The sequence below is a fragment of the Hyla sarda genome, chromosome 3, assembly GCF_029499605.1.
Source record: "Hyla sarda isolate aHylSar1 chromosome 3, aHylSar1.hap1, whole genome shotgun sequence".
Classification (NCBI taxonomy): Eukaryota; Metazoa; Chordata; class Amphibia; order Anura; family Hylidae; genus Hyla; species Hyla sarda.
This window is the reverse complement of record NC_079191.1, coordinates 69,891,593-69,903,448: the sequence shown is the minus strand read 5'-3', so window position 1 is coordinate 69,903,448 and position 11,856 is coordinate 69,891,593. Positions and strand designations below refer to the sequence as shown.

Below are 11,856 nucleotides of genomic sequence, written 5' to 3'. Positions count from 1 at the left end.
AAACACTACACAAAATAAAAAGTAAAACATTACATATACCCCTACACAGTCCCCCCCCCCCAATTAAAACAAAAAAAAAAGTCTTGTACAGCACTGTTTCCAAAACGGAGCTTCCAGCTGTTGAAAAACAACAACTCCCAGTATTGCAAGACAGCCAAGGCATGCTGTGAGTTTTGCAACAGGTGGAGACACCCTGTTTGGGAAACACTGTTTTGGTGGCGGATGCAAATTCCCAAAATAGGCCTCAAATGCGTACGGTGCTCTCTCGCCCTGTCGTATTTCAAGGAAATAGTTTAGGGCCACATATGGGATATTTCCATACTCGGGAGAAATTGTGGGAGTCTTTTTCTCCTTTTACCCCTTATGAAAAGGTAAAGTTGGGGGATACACCAGCCTCTCAGTGTCAAAAAAAAAATTACATTTTTTACACCAACATGCTGGTGTTGCCCCATACTTTAAATTTTCACAAGCGGTAAAAGGAAAAAAAGACCCCCATAATTTGTAACACAATTTCTCTCGAGTACGGAAATAGCCCATGTGTGGGCGTAAAATGCTCTGCGGACGCACAACAAGGCTCAGGAGTGAGAGCGCACTATGTACATCTGAGGCTTAATGGTGATTTGCACAGGGTGTGGCAGATTTTACAGCAGTTCTGGTGCATTTCCTGCTGCTCTATTACATTGTCTTCCTACCTTTAAGTCTTCTGAAATAATTACTCCTAAATCCCTCTCCTCAGATACTGAGGTCAGGGCTGTGCCAAATAATCTATATTCTGCCTGAGGATTTTTACGCCCCAGGTGCATTATCTTGCACTTATCCACATTACATTTCAGTTGCCAGAGTTCTGACCATTCTTCTAGTTTGCCTAAATCCTTTTCCATTTGGCGTATCCCTCCAGGAACATCAACCCTGTTACATATCTTTGGGTCATCAGCAAAAAGACATACTTTACTATCGAGACCTTCTGTAATATCACTAATGAAGATATTTAACAATATTGGTCCCAGTACAGATCCCTGAGGTATCCCACTGGTGACAAGACCGTGCTCTGAATATTCTTCATTGACTACAACCCTCTGTTGTCTGTTACTCAGCCACTGCCTAATCCACTCAACAATATTGAAGTTCAAGCTCAATGACTGTAGTTTATTGATAAGTCTTCTATGTGGGACAATGTCAAAAGCCTTACTAAAATCTAGATAAGCGATGTCTACTGCCCCTCCGCCATCTATTATTTTAGTCACCCAGTCAAAAAAATCTATAAGATTTGTTTGACATGATCTCCCTGAAGTAAACCCATGTTGTTTTTCATCTTGCAATCCATTGGATTTTAGATGTTCCACAATCCTATCCTTTAGTAGGGTTTCCATTAATTTCCCTACTATTGATGTCAGACTTACTGGCCTATAGTTGCTTGACTCCTCCCTACTACCATTCTTGTGAATGCGCACAACATTTGCTAATTTCCAATCTTCTGGGACGGCTCCTGTTACCATTGATTGGTTAAATAAATCTGTTAACTGTTTTGCTAGCTCACCACTAAACTCTTAATTTTGGGTGTATCCCATCAGGCCCCTGTGATTTATTTGTCTTCCCTTTAGAAAGCAAACGTAGAACCTCTTCCTCTGTAAAGACACATGCATCAAACGATTCCTTACTTTTCCTCTCTAATAGAGGTCCTTTTCTTTCTGTAAAAACTGAACAAAAGTATTCATTAAGGCAGTCGACTAGCCTCTTATTCTCTTCTACATACCTTCCTTCGTTTTTAATTGTTATTCCTTGTTTTAATTTCCTTTTTTCATTTATATATCTGAAGAATATATTATCCCCTTTTTAGATTTCCCTATCTTCATTGCTCTGGGTTGTTTTATAATTGCTAAATGCTAGTTTTTCTTTTTTTATGATTCTGGCCACTTCTGCTGAGTACCACAGTGGTCTCTTCCTTTTTCTGCTTTTACTGACAAGTCTAGTGCAATTTTCTGTTGCCTTCAATAAAGCGTCTTTTAAGTAGTCCCATTTCTCCTGAACTCCATGTAATTTGTTCCAGTCTAGGAAGCCCCTATGGTGCCAGAACAGCATGGGCCCACGACTTCTATTCCAATAGAATTCTCTCTCCAAAAGTTCAACGGCACTCCTCTTCTGAGCATTGTTGTTCGCCCGCAGAGCACTTTACATCCACAAATGGGGTAGTTCCATACTCAGAAGAAATGGGGTTACAAATTTTGGGGGTCATATTCTCCTATTACCCATTGTACAAATGTAAAGTTTGGGGAAAAAACATAATTTTAGTGAATTTTTTTTTCCATTTACACATCCAACTTTAACAAAAAGTTGTCACACACCTGTGAGGTGTTAAGGCTCGCTGTACCCCTTGTGACATTAATTGAGGGGTGTAGTTTCCAAAATAGTATGCCATGTGTTTTTTTTTTGTTGTTCTGGCACCAATTTCAGAAAAACTCACTCTCCAAAATCCCACTGTCGCTCCTTCCCTTCTGATCCCTTTAGTGCAGTGTTTCCCAACCCAGTCCTCAAGGCACACCAACATTCCAGGTTTTTTCAGTTACTCCATTGGAATAGAACAGGGAAAAATTTAAATCCTGGACTGTTGGTGTGCCTTGAGGACTGGGTTGGGAAACACTGATCTAGTGCACCCACAGAGCACTTGACATGCACATATGAGGTATTTTCTTACTCATGAGAAATTGGGGTACAAATTGTAGGAAGATTTATCTCCTTTTACCTCTTATAAAAATTCAAAAACTGGGTCTTCAAGAACATGCCAGTGTAAAAAAATGAAGATTTAGAATTTTCTCCTTCAATTTGCTGCTATTCCTGTGAAACACCTAAAGGGTTGACAAACCTTTTGAATGTCATTTTGAATACTTTGAGGGGTGCAGTTTTTATAATGGGGTAATTTATGGGGTATTTCTAATAAGAAGGCACTTCAAATCCACTTCAAATTTGAACTTGTCCCTGAAAATTGTTTATTTTTAAAATTTTGTGAAAAATTGCTGCTATACTTTGAAGCCCTCTGATGTCTTCCAAAAGTAAAAACATGTCAACTTTATGATGCAAACATAAAGTAGACATATTGTATATGTGAATCAATATATATATTTATAATTTGGAATGTCTATTTTCCTTATAAGAAGAGAGCTTCAAATTTAAAAAAAAATGCTAAATTTTCAATTTTTTCATCAAATCTTTGAATTTTTCAGCAAGAAATGAAGCAAGTATCGACAACATTTTACCACTAACAAAGTAGAATATGTCATGAAAAAACAATCTTGGAATCAGAATGAAAGGTAAAAGCATCCCAGAGTTATTGATGCTTAAAGTGACAGTGGTCAATGTGCAAAAAATGGCCAGGTCCTACACTGAAAATTGGCTGGGTCCTTAAGGAGTTAAAGAAATAACGGTCTAAAAGGAAACTAAAATAGAGGTTAATATGTGTCCTACCATGTCTGGATGTCTGCTGGTACATCTAAAAATGTGGAGAACACCTGAAAAATGTACCTATATTATGTGTTGCCTATATTACGTGATCACTTCCGATCAAAGTTAAATGGTTACTCCGGTGGAAAACTTTTTTTTTTTTAAATCAACTAGTGCCAGAAAGTTACAGATTTGTAAATAATCTATTAAAAAAATCTTTACCCTTCCAGTACTTATTAGCAGCTGTATGCTATAGAGAAAATTCTATACTTTTTGAATTTCTTTTTTGTGTTGTCCACAGTGCTCTCTGCTGACACCTCTGTCCGTATCAGGAACTGTCCAGAGCAGCATAGGTTTGCAATGGGGATTTTCTCCCGCTCTGGACAGTTCCTGATACGGGCAGAAGGTGTAAGCAGAGAGCACTGTGGACAAGACAAAAAAAAGAAATTCAAGTAGTATAGAATTTTCTCTGTAGTATACAGCTGCTAAAAAGTACTGGAAGGGTAATGATGTTTTAATAGAAGTTATTTACAAATCTGGGCTTTGTACTTTTTGATCAAAACGTATATACTAACAACCTGTTAGTTTTTGAAATTATGCTGAGAACAATTAGATCATTGTGCAAGATTGTAGATGTGCACCATGTCTGTCTTCTACCTGAATTCACATTGTGTTATTTACAAATCTGTTCAACTTTCTGGCACCAGTTGATAAAAAAAAAAGTTTTCCACTGGAGTACCCCTTTAAGGCTAACCTGTATGTGGTAGTAGGCATAACCAATTCTACAGAGAAGTACTATGCCTGGATATTTCTGCTTACTGATTAGAGACACAGTGGTTGAGCCTCCACTGATTTAAGATTGCTGGCCTATTCAAAAAGTTCCAAACTCCTTTTAAATGGCAGTGTCATTAGAAAAAAGACCTTAACGTCTTCATTCTATCCACTAAACTTAAAGGAGTAACACAGTCCTGAAAAACTTATCCCCTTCCCTAAGGATAGGGGATAAGTTTCAGATCGCGGGATGTCCGACTGCTGGGGCCCCCCGCAATCTCCTCTCTTCGGCAGCCTGCGGGAAGGGGGCGTGTTGACCACCGAACGAAGTGGCAGCCGACACCCCCCCCCCCCCACTCAATACAGCGCTATGGCAGAGCTGGAGATTGCAGAAGGCAGCATTCCGGCTCTGCCATAGAGTTGTATTGAGGGGGCGTGTCAGCCGCCCCTTAATGCGTCTTTTGGCAGGCTGCTGGGGCCCCGTACAGGGGATCGCGGGGGCCCCAGCGGTCAAACCCCCCCCCCATCTGAAACTTAGGATAGGGGATACGTTTTTCAGGATTGGACTACTCCTTTGATATGAAGCCAACACTTTTTAGTATTCTCTGTTACCATAGGCAGGATTACAATGATATGTAGGTGTGATAGACGGAACGTGGTCTGAAGAAGTGCACCTGGTGCACGAAATAGCTATCACGCTCACGGCGTTCCTCTTCCCCATGTTGTAGTCTGTCGTCATATTGAATGAAGCAAAACCGTGTCTTCATCTTCATTCTTTTAATGCACATTTACAATGATGTCACACCTACATATAGATACAAACACAGGATTCTCCATTCTACTTGGAAAAATCAGAGCATGCCCAAAAAACTCTCCCATAGTTTGAGACTTTTCTATAGTCCATGTGGGTGCTGTAAAACATTAAGATGTACAGAAAAAAATTGAAAAAAAAAAAAGACAAAAAAGTTTCAATATCTGTCTCTAATCAATGAAAAAAAATGTAGCTATCATTCTCATGAGAGACACACTGTTATAAACACATTTAAAAGATTCCACAAAAATATCAAACATCTTGCTCTCTTCTTTAAACACAATTTTTTAGGATATATTTAGTTGAATTTATGTGCATAAGCAGTATTTACACAATAAAGAATCTTTGTATTGACCTACATACAAGTAACTAAGAAACCAGATCTAAATTGAAATTTACTAGACTTGAACGTAATAACACAAAAGAAAACAAAGGTCTAAATTAGTCAATTTTCTACTAAAAAAAGTGGAAGCAGAATATATCAGGATAAGGTAAGTTCTCAAAAGATATCTAATTTTGTGTGAATATATTTAGTAATTTAAAGAGATGTGATGGCCTACATGCAATGAAAATTTTGCAATGTAACACTGGTTAGATTTATTAATATTAAAGGTATCCTTTAGTTGTAGGATAGTGAGTAAAACAGAGCTACCCACAAACTGCCCACAAGATGCCACAATAAGTGCAAGTTGCATATTCCCACTTCCAAAACTTGTGAGGGGATATGTGAAAATGAAAGTTCATTCATATCTGAGTGTAGAGCAGCTTCTTAACATTAGCTGCGGCGCCGGAGGCATGTGACGTCAAACTACGTCACAGGCCTCCAGCGCCGAATAGCTAGTCATCCATGTGTTCCCCTTTCCAAATACATTCTAATTTATGTATTTAGTAGGTATTAAAAGTTAAATCACAAAAAGTTCATTATAATTGCATTACTCGATCTGGCAACTGTCATTAGTAAAAACTTCAGATTATTATGGTTACATTGCAAAGAAAAAAAAATTATAAATTTATAAATAAACCCAATATGTTACGTTTTTAAATGCTACTCAACCAAAATCTAAAAAACATTTCAAACTAGTGGCATATTGGTTGTCAAAAATAATTCCAACAATAATTCCAAAATTTAGTTAGAAAGTATCATCAACAATCTGCTCCTTAGCAAGACCTTTTTTAACTAAATTATGGGCCAGATTTCCTTGACCGTAAAGAGATACTTCCAACACATTCCTGCCAAGATGTTTAACAGGCAAAATCATTAAATCATGGTTTTGGACAAAACTGATACAATATTTAATGGCATCTTTGGACCAGTTTCCTTCAACTGGCATAACACCATACAGTGTGCAATGGTATATTAGTGCAGGGAGGCAAGAAAGTTCTGCTGGAATCATTCGCAGCTGTCCATAATCTGAGTAAGGAATGATTTTGTCAACTCCGTGGTCAGGCAGGTACAATAAAATAAAGTCCTTGTTGATGCTCATTATTTCTGCTCTGGACCACTCTTGCTTGTCAAATGACTGTACAAGACATGAAGAACCTTGTTTTAATGAATCACTGGCTATAGGCGTAAGGTCATCTGGCATTTGCATCAACTGGGATAAAGCAGCCATAATATCTAGAGAGTCTGCCAATTGAACAAAAAAACTGGAGGGGTCATGGAATGAAGTAACAAACCCAGGACAAACCTCTAAAGGTTTAAGATTCTTCCTTGGAATTTGGGGTGATAAAGCCTGTGACTGAAACTTTATTCTATCAAGCTTTATATCAGCTGAGCTTTGTAGACTATGAAGGTAATGCGATAGCAATAAACCATTAACTAATATCTCCACTTTCCATGCACTTATGGATTCCATAAATTCTAGAAATATTATTTTAATTTCTTGCTGCAAAATCAATTTTAGCTGTGCTTTAAACACATTTTCGTCAATTTGTTCAGTCCCGGGCCATTTGCAAACAATTGCTTGCTTAGGAATTGAAAGTGCTTCTATAGAGAGCATTTTGGCATTGTTCATGCTTATTACTTCACGTGCACCATGGTCAACAAAGAATACTGCCATCTTCACTGTACTTGGAATACGTTTTTCAACAGAAGCACGTAGCCATACTTGCATCCTTTCGGACTTTGCCAAACAAACCATTCCCTCGGATATATCCTTAACTGAAAGTTCATTACCACTCTGCCTTACAGTGGCGCCAATGAGTAAATTTATTTTGGACTCCTCAGAAAAATTTGCTAGGGTAACAAAAAGTGTTCCAAAATCTGAAAGAAAAATATTTTTCACTTTTTCTATTAGACCAGGCTTTAATGACTTTGTACAAATTCTGTCAATGTTTTTATCAGCAGTATCTTTCTCGCTGGTGCTTTTACTAGAGATATTACAGTAGCTAAGGTCTGATTTTGGAGTATTCTCCTTGGTAACTGCAGTGGGTACTTTAGAAAAACACTCAAAGCTTTGAAGGAGTTCTTCTGAAAGGGACTTCCCTTTTAAGGTTATACTGACCTCCCACTGGAGGCCATGCTTGTGCATAAACTTGCAATCGAATTGTTCACTCTTAATTTTATCAGTAAACATTTTTGTAATATTTTTACTCCATTCAGTATGGTTTTGAAGTTTTAGAACCCCAGTGAGAAAAACAGGGATACTTAACCTGGGGCTAGTTGAAAACTGTTCTGGAAGATTGAAAATACATGAAGAATCCACATTTGCAACATTACCATAATCGATAAATTCAACACCCACACTGTCTTGCAAATGGTCTTTAATTTCTGCTCGATAGTATGCTTTATCTTCTGGATACTGGGCAACAACTATAAGACCTCTCTTAATATCTTGTTTATCAATCACTTGTAATGCCATTTTATTGAGCTCTTCATCCAGCTGAATGATCTCCTCTTCTTGTTTGTCAAGTTGCACAAAAAAACTTGAAGGACTGTCTATATGGGAAACATAAGCAAGGCAGGTGGTACCAGCTTCTAGAAATATTTGAGGAAGGTCAACAGCCTTTATAAATGTTTGCCTGCAGGAAAGGGACTTGTCATTAATTTCTAAAGATTTTGCAACATGTGTTGAAGGAGCCTTTTTTTGCACTGTGTTTATAGGTAAAGAATCAATACTGTCTGAACCATGCTGATTTTTGGCAGTGCTGGTGTTTTCACAAAAAATCAGGTTATCTTGAAAAGGTTTAATCCCCATCAATTGCTGAATTTTTTGGTTTATGGAGACATTCCCATCGTACAATTCCACCTCCAGTTGCCCTTCATGGTCTATAGCCACTACAACAGCACTTAACAATTTACCAACACATTCTTCTGTAAACCAGGCTTTGGCCTCCACTGTAAGAAGGGATTCTTTCATACCAGCTAGAAAGCATGGAATAGCTTGCATTGGTTCAAATAAAATATCATAAGCACCCTCTGGAATATTTAGTAATTCATTTCTTTTCACAACCTGGCTATCTCCAAAATCTACAAAAAATGCCAAGAACAACAATGAGGATTCCACGGGACATGCAAATGCCCTGTACAACTTTCCATCTTCAATGTATTTAACAAAGCAGACTTCAGTTCGGTTCATTACTGGCTTTGACATTTCGCCTATCTTAGCAACTTTCTTCATCAACATGCTGAACTTCTTTTCGTTTTTTGCAAGATGGCAATAAAATCTTCCAGTACTATATATAAATGTCACGCATACATCTTCCTTACTTCCTACATCAAGGTCAAAATTGGAGTAGCAAAATGTATGCAATTGAAAAGTTGGAACATTATTTCTTAATACTAGATTACTGTTGTCCATGAATTTTTTGTTTACATTACCATGGGCTTCCAAGTTAACTGCATTACATAGCTCCATTGAGTTACTACTGAACAATGCAACTATAGTGCATTTCATCACATCAGGAGTAGACTGAACAAACCTTTTAAAATCTTCACATGCATTAGCAGACCACTCATAGTGAACAAGTGGAGGAGAAAACACTTGACTCAAACAGCATCGGAAAGCTTGGCCTTCCAATTCAAGAAACTGTGGTTTAATTTCACGAAGTTCTGAAAGCAACACCTTCTCAGTATTGCCATAGTCAATGAAAATAACCTGAACTTCATGAGCCGAAACATATTTTATAACAGCTGCTCGATAATATTTGCCAGTGCTGGGAGACTTTGCAGCACAAGCAACTTGTCCATGTTGGTATAAGCTGTTACAACAGCTATAAACATTCTGCATTTCATCCATTAAGGTGCATAAAGCTGAGTTACTACTTGACAATTGACACCAAAAACTGGCTGGTGAGTCCACATGAGAACATTTCACATCCATAACAGCTCCAGGTTTAAATACGTGCTGTTTATAACAAACTGTAAAACTGCTGGCTGGCATGCAAAATGAATACTTTGGCTCAGTTGGGTTGAGTTTCAAAGACAAAGCACCCAATGATACGTGTGCATCTTGGGATATGCCAGTTCTAATAAGTGTGTTTCTTTTATGTTTTCCTATGTTATTACATTTTGTGTTGCAATCTAAGGATTGACAATCCAGATTAGAGTTTGAATTTAAATCCACTTTCCAGAATTCTGCAAATCCAGCTTGCACCAAAAGCGTCACAATATCTGAAGATTTGGAGTTCTCAGCCAGCCGCATTTCCACCACGTACTTGCACTTTTGCTTGGCAAGAACATGGCAAAGAAGAGCTTTTCCACTCACAGTTTCTTTAAAAAAGTCATTTGCACTCTTAACCCATACATCTTCAACAGGACAGGCATATGCTAAAGAGCAACAAATTGCAAAGGCAGGCAAGACGCTGAATTGTGGCAACAGCACCTTTACATCATAGAAAGGAACAGTCTCTGTATTCCCAAAATCGATGTAATAAACAGAAATTTGTGGACTAAGCACTTTGGTGATAACAGCCCTATAATAATGTCCATCTAATGCATAAACTGCACAACAAAGTTGACCAGGTTTAGGATTTTGCAAGACCATATCCATAATCTCACATTTACTGTATTTTTCTGCAATCTCTGCCATCATCTTTGTAAAGTCCTTTTGGCTATCATCAATTCTTATCCAAAAATTTGAGGGATTTATCACATATTCAACATAAGCGACATAGATAGACTCCAAATCCATTTTCATTGATGTATATGAAACCGTATCACTATATTCCATCTCCAAGGATGTGGATGTCTCAGGCAACGTGAGATTTTGACTTTTCTCATCAATGACTGGCTCTGCAATATCTATATAAGAATGTGGGGAAAAGTGGGGAATTTGCTCATTCGATAAATGACAATCTATGCTGAATTCAAACTCCTTATCATACAATGATAAGTAATATAGGTGCTCTTCACTGTTAAAGTCTTCAATATGAGCAATGACAACATGTCCCATCAGGGCCTCTGTAAACAGAGCTTGCTGGACACTTCTAACACTTTCTATATGGTGCTTGTCTCGAGTTAATGCACATGGGATAGCCATCATAGGTAAAGACAAGAATTCTGGTTGCAGCCTTTGAACACTGGAGGATTGTATTGTTTCGCTACTGCCGATGTCCATAAACCAGATCTTTACATCATTACAAGAGATTAGTTTCTGGATAACTCCTCTATACCATGAGCCATCTTTCCGTTTGGCAGCACAGAGTACTCCATAACTTCCTAGCGTGGAACTTTCTCCTGTTAAAGTAGTTTCATAATGGGAGCACATAGAAGCTGTCAGTTTACTTAACTCTATCGCCCATGACACAATATGACAAAAAAAGCGATCTGGGCTTATTGCAGCAGAAATTTTAATTTTTTCCATGGTGTTGACACAAATCTCAGGTCTTAAATGACCTAGTATCTTTTGGAAACGGGGAAGATTATCAGGGATAGCAAGCATGACATCAGAACATATTTCCTTTTGTTGAAGCAAGTCTGGCATTTGTTTGCCATGAGAGTTTGCTGGGAACTTGTGAAGGATCTCTACGAGCAGGCAAAAAGTCTCTGAATCAACATACTTAGCCACACACAGCTCAGTTGCATAGGTTATGACTTTTGGTATTTCTAGAAGTATAACTTGATGGGGTAAGAAAGTTTTCACATTTCCATGAAGCTGTTGACCAACCAAAGAAGAAAAATATTTTACGTCTCTTGAGGTCCACTTCTCTTCTAGTGGAAGTAAATTAGAAATAATTCCATTGACCACTTTTGGAGGGAGAATGAACAATTCACCCGTAGCAGAAGCAATTTGTGGAAAGGGGACACTGATAACATTGCCTTGATCTATTAGCACAACTTCCAATTTCTCATTGACTTTATCTAAAATTTTTCCTCTGTACCATGTTCCATGAGGTTTATCTTGCACCAGACAGAACTGCCCAATATCAATGTCTTCATAGTTTTTTTTCACAAGTTGTATTTCTCTCTCTAGTATATGATAGTCAAATTTAGACTCTGATATATACTTTGCTTGAAATGTTATCAGAACATCTCTAGGCTGGCAACTGATATTTAAGATTTTTAAGTCAATTTCCAAATTAGACTTTTCTGTTGAAGACATGAAATCCATTGCATCTGAAAGAGAAAATGATTCATTAATCAAATGTAAAATAAAGGTCTTTGATGTAACAAAAATAACTAATAACTAACTAAGTTCAAACATTCACAATAGGCTTAGGGTTTAACCCTTTAACGACGAAGGATGTATATTTACGTCCTCCGCCGGCTCCCGTGATATGCCGCGGGGTCACGCGGTGACCCAGCGTCATATCGGGTCGGTCCCAGCGGCCATCAACGGCCGGGACCCGCGGCTAATACAGGACATCACTGATCGCAGTGATGCCCTGTATTAACCCTT

General features: G+C 38.0%; 1 protein-coding gene across 9 annotated transcripts in view; it reads right to left on the bottom strand.

The window, feature by feature from the left end:
- Positions 1 to 4,973: 4,973 nt before the first annotated feature.
- Positions 4,974 to 11,856, bottom strand: part of TDRD15 (tudor domain containing 15) — a 68,618-nt gene continuing 61,735 nt past the window's right edge. For 8 of the 9 annotated variants that reach the window (XM_056564296.1, XM_056564294.1, XM_056564299.1 and 5 more), the window contains one exon: positions 4,974 to 11,573. In XM_056564296.1, coding sequence (XP_056420271.1) covers positions 6,148 to 11,568 — 5,421 coding nt within the window. In that variant the 5' untranslated portion in view covers positions 11,569 to 11,573 and the 3' untranslated portion in view covers positions 4,974 to 6,147. The remainder of the gene's footprint in view (positions 11,574 to 11,856) is intronic. The other variant, XR_008890992.1, reaches the window with a different exon arrangement.